The 19,360-nt window shown below is 37.9% G+C and overlaps 1 protein-coding gene across 2 annotated transcripts; it reads left to right on the top strand.

The window, feature by feature from the left end:
* Window positions 1-3,011: 3,011 nt before the first annotated feature.
* Window positions 3,012-13,677, top strand: LOC135467740 (aurora kinase C-like). 2 transcript variants are annotated; one of them, XM_064745571.1, is made up of 8 exons: window positions 3,012-3,077; window positions 4,426-4,596; window positions 7,237-7,348; window positions 8,192-8,271; window positions 8,576-8,714; window positions 9,861-10,009; window positions 11,190-11,421; window positions 11,966-13,677. In XM_064745571.1, the coding sequence occupies exons 2-8, from the start codon at window positions 4,451-4,453 to the stop codon at window positions 12,092-12,094; spliced, it is 987 nt and encodes a 328-aa protein (XP_064601641.1). In that variant the 5' UTR covers window positions 3,012-3,077; window positions 4,426-4,450; the 3' UTR covers window positions 12,095-13,677. The 2 variants fall into 2 exon arrangements, with proteins under 2 accessions (XP_064601641.1, XP_064601642.1); XM_064745572.1 differs by having other exon boundaries at window positions 3,075-3,091.
* The last annotated feature ends 5,683 nt before the right edge of the window (window positions 13,678-19,360 follow it).

Genomic DNA, 19,360 nt, shown 5'->3' with positions numbered 1-19,360 from the left:
CTGCTAAAGCTAATAGCTCTATTTGGCATTTTTACTCTGACAAGGCCATCATTTAATACAGCTTTTGTTGCTATGGATAATATGCTATGTCAATGAGACTAATACTATAACAAGGTAGATACTCTGAAAAAATGAGTAAATTTTGAAAACACACACAATCAACTTCAGAATAACCATAAAAAGGCATGGATTCATTTGACAGATGACAGCAACCAGACAAAACTTGACAAAAAACTTGTACAAAATTTTATGAAAGTTGATACAGGGCAAAAGAGAAAGGTCTTATACATTAAAGTTTGGGCAGTGTGATGTGTTAGAGTTTTTAAGAAAACTTGTATGATAAACAGGACATACATAAATGCTAACATAAATAAAATTTCACCCACACAAGTGCATTTTCGGGGGTAAATAAATGTAACAAAATATTTTTGGTGCTAGGACTTACAGTAGAATATCATCCCATGATCCAAGTGAATCCCAAATCACCTTTCTAAAATCAATATAACTCTCACAATCACGAAAAATGGGCAAGTTAATCATAGGCGAATTTTATGGTCATTTAGGGCATGTGAGAAACCCAGGTATGTATAACTACACAGTCCACCCCATCCTAGTGATGCTCACATTCTCTGCAAAGTATAAATGAATGCACATTAATCAACCTGAAGCCTTATACAATCTAACATGTAAAATTCACAACAAGGCTTTTCACACAGTTGATTAGCAAAGATGTTTCACTGATACTTGGGTCTTTTTCTGAAATGTTTCATGGGTATCATGATTGGACCTTTGTGTTGTTTCTCTTTCACCTGTGTTTTTGCAAAAGGAAATTTAGTTTCTTTTGAAACATGACCTTCAACAAAACTAGTATTAAGTTCCTGAATTATGCTGGTGAACATTTCTCTCAGGCTTTCCTGATATGTCGCTGTTGGAAATGAATCCAGGTAAGATACACGACTGTCATGCACAGTGCAATACCCAGCCTGTGTTAACATGTTTATGACATGGACTGGGTCAATGTCGCCAGTATGGCTTGACAAGGACTGGACAGAAGCCAACATCTCTGCTGCTGACATGGGCTTAGACCTACAAGTATTCACAGCCTGCGTGCTACCAGACATAGAGGTGGTGTTAACTTCAGCTGATTCTTTAGATATGTTTCCATGATCTGCTGATACTCTGTCATCCTCCATTGGTGCTTCCGTAGTATTTTTCTCTTCTGTGGTAGGCCCACGTAAGCCCACGTGGCCCTTGGGAAGTATTGTATTGGCTTCAAGCCATTTAGTTACTCTCTCCCAACTGACCACCTCTGGGCCATTCTGTGAACTCAAGAATATTACTCTCCTGTTCAGACGCTGTGCTTTTTTCCTAACATCTTCCAGAAGTTCTTGTAACACGTAACAGCCAGGTTTGTGTTGACTAGACACTTCCTTTGTTTCACACACTCCTGATGCCCTGGGCATGAAATTCTTATGGTGTCTTAAAGTGTTGACCTTCTTCTCATATAGTACTGAACCAATGACATGAATCACATGATTTAGGGGCACTGGTCTGACACAATTCTCTTCATTTCTACGTTTGAAGACAACTTTTTCAACATCAGAATCACTTCTGTAGCTGTAGGTCCTCAAGCTACGCTTTCTAGGATTTCTTACAGACACTGCTTGTGACCTGTCAATCAAAGACTCCAGTAATGATTTAGGAGAGGCTACGTACATCAAAGATAACATAGGGGCCAGAGCATTCCTCAAGCCCTTCTCCGTCTTGGGCTGGTGATTTTTCATTTTCTGCAGATGAGCAATGACACGAACAGTTAATTCATCAAGGTTGTCATCAGTCTCCATTTCCCTGTCACTTCTCTCTAACAAATGTTGATTAGGGTTGCAGACATCTATCTTTTTACTCCATGAAGAACTGTATTGTAATTCAAATTTAGATACAGCTGCTTCTAAGGCATCATTATCTGGGAATACATACTTCACTTTGCCTTCATAATCAATATCTACAACACTTGATTTCTTGAGTAAACTGATAATAGAGTCTGCATTTGCTAAGTCTACTTTAAATATGCAAGCATTTACTAAAGCTGATATTAAGTCTCCATATGATTGTGTCTGAGATTTGTACAGCTTCTTCCATTTCTTCATCTGGTTGTGTATACTTTTGAAAGGCTCAGTGTATGATTGAGCCATTAAAACCTCTCTCCTCTGTTTTCTTGCCATGGCCACAACAGATTTAGATACTTTTTCCAGCAATTCATTAACAGTGACGGACGCCAGGGACATTTCTGACATCACTGTCTGCCTCATAAGAATATTCCCTTTCCACTTTTCGTACACATTCCTCAGAGTCTTGGCGATATCACTGAAGAAAATCACCTTGCATAGTGGAGACACATTATTCTTTAGCCCTTCAATTGTTTTTGGCCTGGAGTCCTTGGCACAGGCTTTCCGTTGTCTCTCCAAAAGCTCAATTGCTTTCCACAGAATCACAGCATGGCTCTTTGCTGTATTAGATACAACTGTTGACCCATGACTTGATTCCATTTTTATATTTTACTTGCAAAGTCGTGGCAAATGTCGCTAATATGAAGAGCTCTTCCACACTTGCTGACTTTTCAAGGCCTACAGGAAGACGACGGAACACCCATGAACGAAGGATTCACTTAATTAGGCCCTATTACACGTACTCAAATAAATATCTGTGCAAATCAGGACATGAGCAGGATTCCACACCAGCTTGCAGTTTTGTGGCTGTAACAAACGTCCTCTTTCCGTTTAACTGCCAATGCGTTGTTGTCCTTGCAGTGGACTGTTTAAACTGGTTCTCTTTATACTCGTTTGGCAAAGACGTGCAACAAACGTTTTCAACGTGTGAAAGGCGTCAACAAACGTCAGTTCTTGTTATTGTGGCAACACTGGTGGCGCTGATGGCTGACTTCCGGGTAAAATGCTAGACCAATCACAACAAGCTTTACGGACACATTGCGTGAGACGTCTGTTCGGATTGGCCTATTACAGGCCATGGTACGAATTTCAAAGCTACCACAGTCTCAGAGGAGTTTTACCTGTAAACCTGTAAGTAAAGGACCGTAAGTAAAGGTCGTCTTTTTTGTTTGAAAAATGATCTCAGTTAAGAAAAAAAAAACTTTGGATGGCATTGTTTTGGAAGCCACGTGTAAATTATGCCATCGATGTGGTTCACTTGACCAAGTGAAAACTCGATACACACTCGTTTGAAGTTGCAACAACAACGGTCCTGTAGCAACATTTGTACCTTGTGTGGCTCGTAGTTGGAACACCTCGGGGCTATAACAGTGCTGTGCTCGAATCTAGTTTAAATAAGTGTGGTTTCACGAGAGCGTAGTTGAGCTTATAACCATAACATTCAGGAACAGACGACCACTTAGCCCTGGATGCATTAAAAAAGCGAACATAATCATCCAGGGCTATCACTTAGTCTACCGGCGCCTGCCCTTGTTGTGTGACATCTTCCCCTGTTATGTGACGTCTTCCCCCTGTTATGTGACGTCTTCCCTGTTGTAGCAGTACTATACCGTCCAAAGTTTTTAACAACAACGAGGTACATATTAGAGCTAGGATACATGCTACAAGGGTGGGCGCCTGTGCTTAGTCATTACTCGCATATACTGATAGATGTCCACACAGTGGCTTCTGTCACAGACCATCCTTTCGATCGTAAGGACAAGACTGTAAACAAAGCATTAACGATTTTAGAAGTAAAGCATTTGAGGCCTTCATTGACCTCACCATAAATTAGCTGCACAAATGAACTAAAAAAAGTTCTTTTTTATGCCTTTCTGGGTTGAATTAAGGAGATTAAAGCTGTGCTTTCAAAAATACAGACGGCAATGGGAATATAATAGTTTTCCGGAGAATTTCAATGCTAAAACTCGGCAATATTTCAAACCTAAAGTAGGTTAGGTCACATGACATTTCAGACTGACTGTCGATGGCATTGCATTCAGTACCTCCAAAGTTCTAGCAGTCAATATGACCACAAGGTAGCGAGTTAATTAATTTCATCTGTGAAGATAGTATATTAAGAGGATAGCATTTGAGATTTCAGTGGAAAATGACATAGACATGAATGGAGGAAGTGAGTAAGATTAATATGAATTCAAAGGAGATGGGAGTTTGAAATCTATGCCATGTTTTTGAGAGGCGGCAAAGGGCTCAGTGTTTCAATGAACATCAGAATTTTAAACTAACACACCGTGTCTGTGTGCACTGTGTAGCTGACCGCTCTCAAATCTGGTCTTTATATCCGCCCTGTCTGTCAGCCTAGTCTTTAGACTCACCCCTACTAGTAGTGTAATTGTAATCATAGATATTTAGATTCTGACAACACATTGGGTTTAATTTAAACATGAATGTTGTACAGGTGTTTTATGTTTTGTTTCAGTGCCGAATAGGGTGAAGTTGTGATAATGGAAGCCAAGAGAGTTTTGAAAACATTGAACCAGCCAAATCACCAACCAGTGAGCCATACGGCCAGTCATTCTGCAATCAGAAAACCGATGAATGCTGAAAATGCTGATGATGATGGAGACAGGCCTAAAGCCAAACTAGTTGTGTATGTAATTATATAGAAGTGTTAAGAGGCAAGACTCCGTCAAGTCTTTGTTGATATATACACAAATGTCAAAAAGGAGGAAATGAATTATTGAACTGACTGACAACATCCTTAGTGCGAGATTGCTCTGACGTTACACTTTGCAAAAATTTGTTCAATCAAGGATGGCCCCAAACCAGCATCCGAGCATGTACCGTTTACAGTGAACATAAAGTCTGCCACTGTATATACACAGAAAAAATGATACAGGTCACAGTTATCACAGAAAATATTTTTAAAAATTCTGTAAAGTTTTGAAAGCTGAGAAGATTAAGTTCAGTATTGGGGATATGGCACTGACAGACAGTTCACTCCGAGGAGCTATGTTTTAGAAGCCCTTATGAACTCACTAGCGCTGAAAGTGTCACATGATAATTGTCTGTCACATCAAAAAACCTATTAGCTCTCGATTGTCATTGTTTGTTTCTTATAGTGGATAGACAGTTATTGATGTAATAAATTGGATTTAGTGGTTAGTTTACGTGTTAAGAATCACAAATTTGGACCACACACTTATGAACAGGGAACTGAGAACGGCTGCCCGTTTCACAGTGCATACATGTTAGGCAGGATACTGTTGTAACTTGTCAGGGTGAGCTGGCGAGACTATTGCCTCGAGAGAGTAATTGCTTGAAGGAAAATATCGTGACTTTGCATTATTTTTCCTAAGCAAGGTCAAATTTATTATGAAAATATCTTCCGAAATTTCTAGATGAAAGAGTCTGTTATCAATCAGAAGGTCTTGTTATGTTTGGTAATTCCCTGAAGTCTATACAGCAAGCTAGGCCAAATGCTTACACCCATGCAGGACGAGGACGAGCATGGCCCCTAAAACATGACGCTTGTGCCCAAGAACATCGCCCTCGCCATGCGCCAAACTAAAAGAAACATCAGCTCTTTTAACACGGAACAGAGCTGACACTCTGTGTTTGGATATCAGGCATTTTTGTTTGTATTTTCTCATTGTCACATTGTTTAATACCGATGGTATGGAAGAGCTCCTAGGTTTTGTGACGTCACTCTAGATAGCTATATAAACATGGCAAAATGGGGTCACCAAAGGAGTGGACAGGTACTTATGATTGTTTGCTATATTTTTTTGTTGATAAGCGGTGTAGAATTTTAAATATTTTTAGAACATTTCTGGAATACTATTTTATTAACTAATTTTGCTTTAATGGCTGACTTTATGTTCACTTTAAAAACCTGAGGCAGTTGCTGTGGCAGTTACAGTGTTTGAGACAAAAATTACCCATCATATTCATCTGCAATTTTACGTACTAGGGTCTTCTGTGGCCAAGTGGTTAGCATGCCAGTACTGCTCATTGACTCAAGTGCCTCTCACCAATGCAGTCGCTGTGAGTTCAAGTCCAGCTCATGCTGACTTCCTCCCTGTCCACATGTGGGAAGGCCAGCAACCTGCGACCAGCAACCTGTGGATGGTCGTGGGTTTCTCCGGGCTCTGCCCGATTTTCACCCACCATAATGCTGGCCGCCATCATATAAGTGAAATATTCTTGAGTACGGTGTAAAACACCTATGAAATACTGGTACATATATAATTAAATAAATTTTCTTCTGTCTATTCCAAGAGGCACCTCCGTGGCTCAGTTGGTTAGTGCGCTAGTGCAGCATAATGACCCAGGAGTCTCTCACCAATGCGGTCGTTGTGAGTTCAAGTCCAGCTCATGCTGGCTTCCTCTCCGGCCGTAAGTGGGAAGGTCTATCAGCAACCTGTGGATGGTAGTGGGTTTTCCCCGGGCTATGCTCAGTTTCCACCCACCATAATGCTGGCCACCGTCGTATAAGTGAAATATTCTTGAGTACAGCATAAAACACCAATCAAATAAATAAATGAATAAATAAATTCTGTCTATTCCATGTGGGTTATTTACCCATCTCTACCTTCTAATCCCCTGTCAACATACATATATCAATATGTCCATCCTAACCCCCCTGACCCATCCACATGAAGTCTTCAATGTTCAGACACCTCACTGAACCTCTTCCCTCCTCCGCTTCTCCACCCTGCAACTCTGACCATAAGCCACAGCACCTATGAATGCAAGCTTTGAACAGTACGCTTACACTTTGCCACTAAGAACATTCCTTGTCAACAAATGTATTGCCTAGACCACTCATCCACCCTTAAAGCTCATAGCTGTATGAGCGCCATTGTGTTAATAAAAAGCACCTGCATGTGTTCATGAACCATTTATTTCTGTATACCAATGAATCAATACCTGCTCATGTAACGTTTTTTTTTAGGTTTTTTTTTTTTTGGAAGGTTTTTTGGTTTTTGTTAGTCTTAAACTAAAACATTATCTCTTGAAGCGAGCACAGTCCTGACTATTAAAGCAGGGAATAAAGAACTAAAGTATTTGTGCTATTGTGACATTCTGTCCTTATATATATGCATTGTACAGTATCATCAATTTAACTGCCTTTGCCTCATCAGATAGAATTCTGGCTCCTGAAAATTATGATTACATTACATTGTCAAAATATTTCAACCTTGAGATCATAGAAAGTTTCAATTCCACATGTACATTGTATACATTGTAACTATGGAATATACATTGTTCTGATCTCTGTTTACAGGAAGCATTGGTCCCTTCAAGACTTTGATATAGGGAAACCTCTTGGAAAAGGCAAATTTGGAAATGTCTACCTGGCTCGAGAGAAAACCACAAAATATATTGTTGCTCTTAAGGTATATTTACTACCTGTATTGTAGCTTAATTATGAAAAAGTTTTGGGATCACAGTTCCCTTACCATAATGATATCTTAAAATAGCCTGTGATATTTTCAGAGAGTTTAACATAACCAGTGAATAAATGCCATGCAACTGTTGTTGGATAATTGTCAAGTGGTCACATATATGTTGACAAATCATTGAAAAACATACATGGGAAGGTCTTGCAGCAACCTGTGGATGGTCATGGGGTTTTCCGGGCTCTGTCCGATTTTCTCTCACCATAATGCTGATCACCTTTGTATCAGTGAAATATTCTTGAGTACGGTGTAAAACACCAATCAAATGAATAAAATAAATAAATCGTAAAAAATGTTTGTTGGGGGTAACTCGACCGACTCTCAAAGAAAAGTTCACTACTCTAAAGTTTTTATTGGGCTTTTGATGGAATTAAATTTTTCTTTTTTTCTGTCTGTGTTAATTTTTTTAACTTTCACCAATGCTATCGCTGTGTGTTCAAATCCAGCTCATTCTGGTTTCCTTTCCAGCTGTATGTGGGAAGGTCAGTCAGCAGCGTACGGATGGTCATAGGTTTCCACAGGGTTCTTGCCTCCCACCATGCTGGTCGCTGTGGTTTAAGTGAAATATTCTTGAGTACGGTGTGAAACACCAATCAAATAAATAGATAATTTCTTTAAAAACCCTAACTTTTCTCATTAGCCAGAATGAAAAAAGAAAAGTTCCAAAAAAGAATTTCTTAAGGATGGCCAAACTTTTGAAATATGACCTACAGAAAAAAAAACTACACCCCTGACTGCTGTAAGTATATATATTTATGTTTCTGTGTTTATTTATGACAGGTGTTATTTAAGTCCCAGTTACAGAAAGCAGGTGTGGAACATCAACTCCGCAGAGAAATAGAAATACAGTCCCATCTTAGGTAAATTTATAAATAATAATATTTAAAACAAGATGTTTGTTTCTTGAAAAATTTTACTCTAACTTAAATGAAAGAAACAAATAAACATAATGGTTTTGATTAGAGTTTGCTTTGTACTATACATCTGTTCTATTGCATAGATTGCAGGTTTATAAATTACGTGTACATAAGATTCTTTAACAAGTTTACAAACTTGAGCTGTAAATCTTGTTGTCTGTGAACAGTGTTTTTACTGTTCCAGTTTTTCAATTTAATAAATTATGAACACATTTAATGCAATGATTTAACATTGCTGTGTTTGCAGACATGATCACATATTAAAACTGCACGGCTACTTTCACGACACAAAGAGAGTGTTCCTGATCCTAGAGTTTGCAGGTAGAGGGGAACTGTACAAAGAATTACAGAAAAGTGGTAGATTTGATGACCGCAGGACGGCCACAGTAAGTCTCTACGTTTTGTACCAAGTTGACATTTTAATCTTCCGCTCGAATTTAATGCTTAATTCCTCAACCCTGTAACATGTTATCATGTCGTTCATTTAGGCATAGTCAGGACTGCATTACTCTGCCTAGATTGACAGAATTTACTCTTTGTGAAGGCCGGAAGTTGACCAGCTGCCCATTATGGTTTTATGTCTTGATTGCAAGTACACCTCTCCCTTATTTTAAGATGTCGGTAGTAGCTGACAAATCTACCTACCTTGTTATAAGTGAAACATGTTATAAAGTTTGGTAGCTACAAATAGCCAGGAATGCATGTAATATCTATTTATTATTGTACGCAAGACACAAAACTGAGGGATTTTCAATACAAAATATTACATAGGATAATACCAACAAGATCATATCTCTATGAAATAGGCGGTAAAGATGACAATGTTTTGTGAAATATGTAAAATCACCAAAGAAACATTTACACATATTTTTCTGGAATGCCCGACTGAAGAATGGATAAATAGTTCCAAACTAAACCTTATCTTAACAGGGGAAAAATTATCTTAGGATGGGGAAAGTGCTAATCTCCCCTTAATATATTAACAATACTGGCAAAGAAATTTATTTTTAATTGTAAAAAAAAAAAACCCAGGCCCTTCATATCACCAGCTTTCTTAATAATTGCAAGAATACTATAAAGTTGAAAAATATATTACAAAAATCTCAGGGAAGAGAGACAGTTTAAGGACAAAAAGAAAAAATTTTATTATTATTATCAACACACTTTGATTAAAACCATTATGAATGCATGAGATGAATAAGGTTGGAGTTGTTAAAAAATAGAAGCATAATTGTATTAGATATATTATTAAGATATCACAGATATCGTCTTCCGATTGGTGAGAAAAGAAAAAAAAGCTTCTGAATATAAAGAAAATCTGAAGGTTTTCTTCACTGAAAAGTTTGAAAGTACATGTATGTACAGAACTTTGGTCAGTAGGGGGAACGGGGAAAGATAAAGATTTTAAAGAAAAATAAAGCAAAAACCTCTTTCAAAATCCCAGTAAAAACAAGGCTGTTTTTTTTACATTAATTATTATTTTTATTTTAATGATGGCTTGATTGAACATATTTGTATATATTTCTTTTTAGTACATAGCAGAACTGGCACAGGCTTTAATATATTGTCACGCCAAGAAAGTCATACACAGGGATATCAAGCCAGAAAATCTGCTTCTGGGACTGGCAGGTGAACTAAAGATAGCTGATTTTGGTTGGTCAGTCCATGCACCTTCTGCAAGGTATGTTTCATTGTCACAACTTGCAGGTTTATGTAGTTTGATCTGTAAAGGAATAGATGTGTTGTGTATGAATAACAACAGTGTTTGTTTTCTGGTTACGTTTCAGTGTTTATTCTAACATCTTTGTGAAACAAGAACAACAAAACTGAGCAAAGTTTGTATTTCAGTTAATGATATTAATCATATGTCACTGATAGTTTACATAAGAGTTGAGTTGAAAAGTTGAAAACTGACAACCATTGTATAACTGAAGTGAAGTTTTTGAGTATTGCATTACAAGGCAATCCAATAATTAAAGAAGTATTTTTTGTACAGTACATGTATGCCTAACTATGTAAGGTGACAGTGTACAGCAAGATTAGTGGATGTCATGTAGAAAGTGGTTAAATATCAGAATTGTCATTTGTGCTGTACCCAGAAATAGCAAATACCAAATGACAATAATACTCTTGATGTATAAAGAGGTCATAAAACAGGATGTCCAGTTTTGTATTCTAGTATTAACTATATATGTCTGACAGCAACCTGCTGATGGTCGTGGGTTTCCCTGTGCTCTACCCAGTTTCGTCCCACCATAATGCTGGCCGCAGTGGTGAAATATTCTTGAGTATGGCATAAAACATCAATCAAATAAATAAATAAATTAAATATATATGCTGTTCATTAGAGTGAATATGCGTGGATACATTAGGGAATTGAATTTATTTATAGCTGAAAGACACATTAACTGATGCTGAGTAAACCTGCATGTATATGCTATATTCACATAGCAAATAAGGAAATCCTATGAATATGACTCAGTTGTGCACTTGTAGCTTGACATTCTACCCAGAAAAGGGTAATATCATTTGGCCTATAGATTAGGAGTTAACAACCTAAAATTTGGCCCCAAAGGTGCAAAAACATTTTTAGAAGCAAACAAGTAATTCATATTGTTACTTTTTGTGCTGAATTTCACATTTTCCAGAAGGATATCATTCTACCTTTCAAACAAACATCAGAACATCTTTTCAAGATCAGTACATCTCTCGGAATCAAATAACATGTACTGCTTAGTCTTGGATGTACTTTTGGGACATGTACTATGCTTGACAAGGTGTGGCTCTTGTAGGGATAATAGAGAATCTCCATTATACAGGAATACTGAATTTCATATTACTTTCATCTTTTTTTTTTACAGGAGAGCAACGATGTGTGGGACACTAGATTATCTTCCCCCAGAGATGATAGAGGGGCGCCATCATGACGAGAAGGTAGATTTGTGGACAGTGGGCATCCTTTGCTACGAGTTTCTGGTAGGGAAACCACCGTTTGAAGCAGAGGGAAACACAGAGACATACAGACGAATCACCAAAGTTGATCTGCATTTTCCCTCTCATGTATCCAACGGTGCCAGGGATTTGATTTCAAAGGTAGGTTTAATATTCATGAAAAAAAGCTGTGAAATGAAGAAAATGGTGCAAACAAATTTTGTAAAAATTTTCAACATATGTTGGGCATATTTAGTGTCCTTAAATTACCTCTGTATTTTAGGCATATTTTCAGAATTTACGTCAACAGCCTTTACCAGCTATGTGAGACCAGTTTAGCATCTTTTGGTGTTCTATCTTGAAGGCATGGGACATTGCTTATTGAAGTATAAATGTGTGTGTCTCTTAGCCACTAGTCACACAAGGTGTGAGTTCAGTTTCTAGATTGTTCAAGGGGCTTTGGTGAAAGTAAGTGATCGAAGGCTTTTCTGAGACCATTTGATCAGGCTTACATTAGTTAGAGGTATGGAGTAAAACAGCAGTCAAATAAAAAATAAATAAACAAGCAAAAAGCTAAGTCACCTGTGTTCTGACAATACAGTGGGCAAGTCTGTACATCACACAAACAGTCAGCGCAAAAGTGAAAATTCTTGAGCATGGCATTAAGCAAGAATCATGTCAATAAAATGCTTTCTTTCCCTCACAGCTTCTGCGTCATGACCCCATGAAGAGACTGCCATTAACTCATGTTCTGACTCACCCCTGGATTCTGGAGAATGCTAAGGAGACGTCACTTCCCAAATCAGCCACATCCCGCACTAACTCTGCCAATTAGACAAACAAAATATATGATAATGCTGCTGGATATCTCATTTGTGCTACAAAATGAAAAATGCCACTTTCTCTCTTTTCTCCTGATCAAAATTGGGCTGTATTCCTATGTGAGATAACATAATCTTGCAGGAAACTGCATTTCCATCTGACAGTCTGATATGTATTGCTGATGATGTAAGATTTGTCTTCCCCGTAGGTCGCTAGGGGTGATTAGTTATACCAGGATGTTTAACTAACGACGATCAGAAGGTTTTGTTGGCATAGGCCCTACTGTCCATACGCGTACATTATAGTGTATAACTTCTAGACAGTTCTCTGTAGTTGAATTTGATAAACATGCGTCATACCTGTATACATAACAAACGATCATCTGAAGAATTCTCTCTAGACTGAATACCAGTAGCCAGTTATGATTAATCCCATTATAGAGCTACTCTTAAATCAACACTTAACAAGGTTATCAGGCAACATGGACCGCATGGGAATGGATCCACAAAGCCATTTCTAAATTAAATTGGAATTTAAAATTCGATTTTATGCCTTATTTTTGGTCCATAGAAATTGGGACCACCTCGTACATGTTGTCTAAACACTGATGTGCCCACATTTCCGACTGCAGTTTCAAAATTAAAATACCGTGACGAGGTTTTAAATTTTGACGCATGTAATTCAGAAATAGCTAAATAGAACCTGTCCATGCACTGAAGCTTAATTTATACAAAATTAACGGATTTCTCTTCATTCATGTTCACTATATGCTGACCTATTATACCTATCTTTCTCCATTAACCTGATTGGCCATTATTCTCTTGCAATACACCAGTACTATATTTATATACTATTATATCACTTTGTCCAGAAATCCTCATTGCGCAAAAGCGGTAATGAGCAATATATATACTACATAGCTTTGACCCGAGTTACTTTAGCTGAGAGACGTTCCCCATTGATATAAATGGTCATTCGCATTCTACTGCATTTTTAGTCAAGAAGTGTTTTTAGTTGTTTTCTTTCATACTCAGAAATGCATTGTATTCCCGAAGATAACCCTTTAGATAACCCTTTCATGAAAGCGAAGACTTTTCCCTGGGTGCATCGCCCGATATCAAATAACTTTTTATCACTTTTATTAGTATACTTTCCTGAAATTTTCGTGGCTTCTTCGAAAATATGAAAATCGTATCTATTAGATAGTGTATGTTTTTTAACATGTAAGGTATATATATACATTATTGTGCCTTAGTCAAATCACTGACGATATATACATATACACATATATTGTCGTTTTATTTACTATATATCGTTTCAAATATTCCCTCTGGACAGATATGTATGGTATTCTTATGGATTTTTAAGGAGAATGACACAATCTCAGAAATAACTTGTGAAAATGACCTTTGTGAAAGCAATCTAAGTTTATATTCTTGTGTACATCGTAAATAGGGAGAAATACAGCGACTGTCCTATGATGCCTCTTGAATGGCATTCTTTCAGATGTCGGAAATTGCGCACTCAAATTAATTTTGCTCTATGCACATGAGTGTGCAAACGTTCAAGAACACCACTCCAAATTTCAAGTAATAAACCGGTTTCAAAATGTATGAAATTGATTTGATTGTTTTTTTTTTGGTACGTGAACAGAAATGGAGTGCCCAGTGAAAAGCCAGATCTTTGGCAGATTGCTGACGAACTTTTCGTCGTGTGATGACATGCACATTAGCACATATTGGTGGAAGGCAAGCGCTTCGTCAAACGCCATTCATATTGCAGAAACGTCCACAGGCGATCGTCTTCAACCGCTTATTGCCGCCAATGCCTAGTGTTTTTGAAAACTTTAGTTTACATTTTAACAGTTCTATTCAACGCATACACGTTTAGCTGGGCAACAAAGTCCCTTTTCGGCTTTTTTAACTTTCGGTTACACGCACTTACACGCATAGGCTTCCTGATCCCGTATTAACCTCCATATCAATTTAGAAGCTTAGTATGTCGTGTCCTACCGTGACGTGTTTTCGAATTTTAAAAGATGCAGGTTGAACAAATCTGGTATGTCGTATATCTACATATTAAGACAATTCCTGATATTGCCTTGTCGATTCGTGATCTTGGCTGTGTCGTGTTAAATCATGGTTATTGATAGCATGATTTATTGTCACGACCAATCAAGAAATGTAAAGGATTTTCTATACGACTTCAGTGACGAGCAAGAATGACCAAGATTTCTCAAGAATATGACCACCACATTGGCAAGAGACTAATATAATATAGCTAGACACGAGGAGAGAACAATGGTGCTAAGAAGTATTGTCAAGAAATACGGTGAAGACAATTTTTTGCCGGACTCTTACGAATTGACGTCGTAATGCAGTCGTGTTTGCATTCGTGTTTACATTCGTGTTCTTTCGTATTGATTCGTGAGCGTTCGTAATGAATTCGTGTTCTATTTTTCTTTTCGGCGGCAATTTAATAAACTTCAGAAATTTCGTAACTGGAAGTATGTTTGCAATGATTCGTAAATATTCGTAAAGGCTTTGCAAATATTCTGTAGGTTTCAATCCTAAAGGTAACTTAATCATTCTGGAAGCATCGCCATGTTGTAACGGTTCTCAAAATCAGCCGATCTAGGCAGAATAGATGCGATACAGTTTTCAATGAGCGTGTGACTGCTCAAAGGGCCACACGAATGTCCTTGGCCTCTTATTGTCGACATACAGTCAAGACGACTCTGTAAGAGTGCGTAAGAGCAAGGAATCTTTACAGTTGCTTGGGCAACATATGGCTATGTGTTTCGTTCGTTGAACAGCCAAACCAGTTTGGTCAGTCAAATCTCCAACCAATCTCCACAAACAGTGAGAGGGAGTGAATTTTGATGAAAACACCATTGGCTGAACAACGTGCCTGGTAGATCTTTTCCATCTCTAAATGTACCCAAATTTTAGTGGAAGTTCCATTACGTAATTGAGAACGTTCCAGCCATTGCTTTCTTGTTTTTCGTGGTTATGGGGAAGGGCATGACCTCTTCATGGTATTCTGCACTCACATGGCATTGCACGTTTCTATAACAATACGATTGATGATATTATGTGCAATGTCGGAAACCATAATGCGTTCCCTTGTCAGGTCTCGCTATAGCCAGGTAGGTCGCAGCTGTGTGTCTATCGTATGAGGCTATATGCTATGCTTCTTGCAGAATGTACCATGTGTGTATGAGCACGTTCAAGCAGAAGACAGGCCATCTCACAACAACCTGCGACACCTGTGGATCGGCACACAGGAAATTGGTGTGAGATGGCCTGTCTTCTTCCTATTACAACTCGGCCAACAGTAGCTGATACTGATCATATAGTATTTATTTATTAATTTCATTGGTGTTTTACGCCGTACTCAAGAATATTTCACTTCTACGATGGCGGCCAGCATTATGGTGATTGGAAAAACCGGGCAGAGCCCGGGGGAAACCCACAACCATCCGCAGGTTGCTGACAGACCTTCCCACTTACGGCCGGAGAGGAAGCCAGCATGAGCTGGACTTGAACTCACCGCGACCGCATTGGTGAGAGGCTCCTGGGTCATTACGCTGCGATAGCGCGCTAATCTCGAACATCGTGTCATCTACCTCCATTTATTTTACTTATACACATCTTGCTGTATGGTATATGAATTCTTGATAAATCATTGTACGTCGTACTAATGCATTTATTGATACATCATATTATTATCTGATGGTCACTTCGTAGAACAACGTAGCAACAATATATTGTCTATATTCTTGTCTATAATCTTGGTACATGGTGACATATTGTCTTGGTCACCCATATAGCATATTTCGTGGTTACTTCGTACCACATTGTTGTAGTGCTCGTCACCTTCTTGTCCATGACAGCCAATGTCATTGATGTTTTTTTTTTTTTTTTTTTTTTTTTTTTTTTTTGATTGATGTTCTGTGCCGTATAGACCGGCTCTGGTAGCTCAGCTGGCGAGCGTCCGCTTCGGGGCGGTAGACCGGGTCACGTAAAAGACCTTAAAAGAGGAAGGAGGCACATTACATGCACTATAAGGACTCCTTCGTCGTCATATAACTGAAAAACTGATGTTAAGTACGGCGTTAAACCTCAAGCACTCACTCACTCCATTCAAGAATATTTCATTCACATGACGGCGGCCGGCACTGTGGTGAGAGGAAATTGGACAGAGCCGGGGGGAAACCAACGACCAACAGTATATTACTGGCAGGCCTTCACAGTTATACGCCTTAAGAGAAAGCCAGCATAAACTCATAACGACCGATGTTGACCCTTGCGTCGTGATGGGCACCTATAATATAGCCATTACTCTTGAAGGTGGGAGAGGGGCTTGAAATGCATTACAATACCTACGATTGCAGATCGGATACAGGAAAGTTACAGAAAGAGACATGTCAACAACTAGAATATTATTCACTAATTTTGTCGATATTTATAGAAAAGAGTGACACATATAATCGCAGCCTTAGAATTATAGTTGTATAAAATATTTTCCAAGAAAATGTGTTCATATGTCCAATTATATCTATAATATACCTCGACTTCTACGCGTTTTCTACCGAAAAAGGTGTTACAGGAAATGAAATCTATATAGATTGATTCCAACAATCCCCAAAGTTCCATTGTTCCATTTCGGAGCTTTTGTGCATGGTCATAAAATGTTCCAGTATATGGACTCATACGTGCGCTTTTCTCGATGAACACGGGATTGTTTTCATCTATATATAAGGCTTACATTCTTATAAAACATAGATATTTGGTATAGGATGCCAAATCCATACATACAGCTGTAGAAAAAAAGCAAGAAAATGCTATGAATATTTTTTTTGGTGAAAATAAATTAAAAAAGGGGAAACGCGCCTGTACCATGAACATGAACATGGAAAAACGCGCATATTATAGTTCATTATATATATATATATATATATATATATATATATATATATATATATATATATATATCCTGAAAGCAGTAATTACGATTTGGCATCCTATACCAAATATCTATGTTTTATAAGAATGTAAGCCTTATATATATATATATATATATATATATATATATATATATATATATATATATATATATATATATATCCTGAAAGCAGTAATTAACACACGCGATCAAACATGGCATCGAAGTAGACTACAATAATTGTGACCGGCCCGGATAGCACAGTTGGTAGAGCGTCCGCTTCGGGACTGGTAGATCCAGGATCAATCCTTGATCGAGTCACACCTAAGACTTTAAAAGAGGAAGTTGTAACTTCCTCGCTTGGCGTTCAGCAACGGCTGGTTGACCCGTATCAGTATAATGGCTCGGGCGGGCGGCTTACTTGCCTTCGGTAAGTCGTCTCAGTGAAGCAGCACTAAATAAAAGAGCGGTGGAAATCCGTCCTGCAACAAGGAGGCACATTACACGTACATGCACCGTAATGATTCCTTCGTCGTCATATGACTGAAAAATTGTTGAGTACGACGTTAAACCCCAAGCACTCACTCAAGCACGTACAATAATTGTGCAGTCCTCTTAATATATAGCCAAAGACGTACAGCATAAGATAGTAAAAACAGACCAGCGACGACAGTGTGATAGCTGTCAAATGGTCACACGTATCCGATCAGTTTATCCCATCAGTTACGGTTTTATTTTAATTGTTCATGGATATAAATGCTTAAAAGGTAGTAAATTACACGCCCCCTAGCACCATCACTTAAGCAGGATTAGGTAAAAAAGAAATATGCAGTGATGTTGATTGTAATATATTAAATATCACTGATCTATACAATTACTCATGGAAGTACCATACAATCACTTTACAAGAAAACACACAAGAACACAAAATACAAGAAAAGAGCAATTACAAATCTACATATCCACAAAGAAAACCAAATATTCGATGAATGTACAGATTTACAAATTTTGTACTATTACATACTGAACACAGGTCTATATGTTGTGATATAGGCCACAATTGCATGTGCTGACTGTTTTCTCAGCAGATTTATGTATCAAATGTTTTAGATATGGTATTTAAACTACCCAGTAGTAATGTAAACTAACAATACAATGAACATTGGTGCCCAACCAAACACCCATTAATTAGGTCAATGAAAATATAATTATACATGTATACTATTTAATATTAAAACACATGCATGGCATATAGTCTTGCCATTTTAAAAATTAAATTTCATATATTTCTGCTTTATCTAATAAATGTAGCGGTTTGTCTTTGCTTCAACTGAAATGAGTTAAGTTAACCTAAAAGTTGCTGAGATGTCCGAAAAAAGATAGGGACAGGACTCCACCTCCATGTGACCCAAAGGAACACAAAACAAAACTTGTATAGACGGGCGTACATAAGAAAAAGCGTATACAGAAACTTCTTGCGCCTACTACACGTTTCTAGAGAGGGCGTATAACTTTGTAAAACGTTGGTATTTGTCGGCTTTACTATACAGACAAGCTGATGGGTTCGGCTGACTCAGACTGTTATAGTAAACTTCTGGAGAGCCCGTTCAGCATTGCAAACTGGGTCGGTTTGTCGTGGGAAGGAGCATTGCCTCAGGTCAAATTTATTTTTAATCTACTGGTATATGTACATGGGCCGACAATATTTATGATGTCCTTATTCTCATCTCTATAGCTATTACGCATGCTCTTCTGTCATGTGCATAGATTTTCAGTTTATTCAAAAACCCTTTTGTAGGCCAATATTCGAAGTTTTTTTCAGAAATATATAATAGTGTCAAGTATTAGAGCATGCCGTTATACATGCAAATGCATTAAGTTGGTTACATGCATGCATACATACATCAAATACCAATCAAATGAGTATAGTCGTGGACGCATTAGTTCAAAGACAAAGTTGATCGTATAAGTGCCCAAAATTGTGCCACTTTTACTAACTTGAGTTGACCAGTATTTATATACATCTATTTGCACCATTCAAATCAAAGACTTAACCTGTATACGACGGCACAGTCGACATGTCCATGACATACGACAATTGAATAGCAGCATATGTGTTACATATACCTTGGACATTACAATTTCTGGTATATATCAGATTCTAATGCTAAAAATTAGCCAAGACCGGGTTTCGAACCAATAACCTCATAAATGCATATAGTCACCAATATATTGGCCTACATATACATATTAACCTTCTGGTCCATTCCACCAACGTACCCTCACAAAAACAGGGGATGGGCTTATATATACAGCGAATAACACAGCCTAA

This window comes from Liolophura sinensis, chromosome 6 (genome assembly GCF_032854445.1).
Source record: "Liolophura sinensis isolate JHLJ2023 chromosome 6, CUHK_Ljap_v2, whole genome shotgun sequence".
Lineage (NCBI taxonomy): Eukaryota > Metazoa > Mollusca > Polyplacophora > Chitonida > Chitonidae > Liolophura > Liolophura sinensis.
This window is presented reverse-complemented; position numbering and strand designations above follow the sequence as displayed.

Excerpts from the sequence above, each read along its gene's own strand:
- LOC135467740 (XM_064745571.1), top strand. The coding sequence starts at position 4,451 with ATGGAAGCCAAGAGAGTTTTGAAAACATTGAACCAGCCAAATCACCAA. Across the intron at positions 4,597-7,236 it reads CCTAAAGCCAAACTAGTTGT|GAAGCATTGGTCCCTTCAAG; the intron begins GTATGTAATTAT and ends CTCTGTTTACAG. Across the intron at positions 11,422-11,965 it reads CCAGGGATTTGATTTCAAAG|CTTCTGCGTCATGACCCCAT; the intron begins GTAGGTTTAATA and ends TTTCCCTCACAG.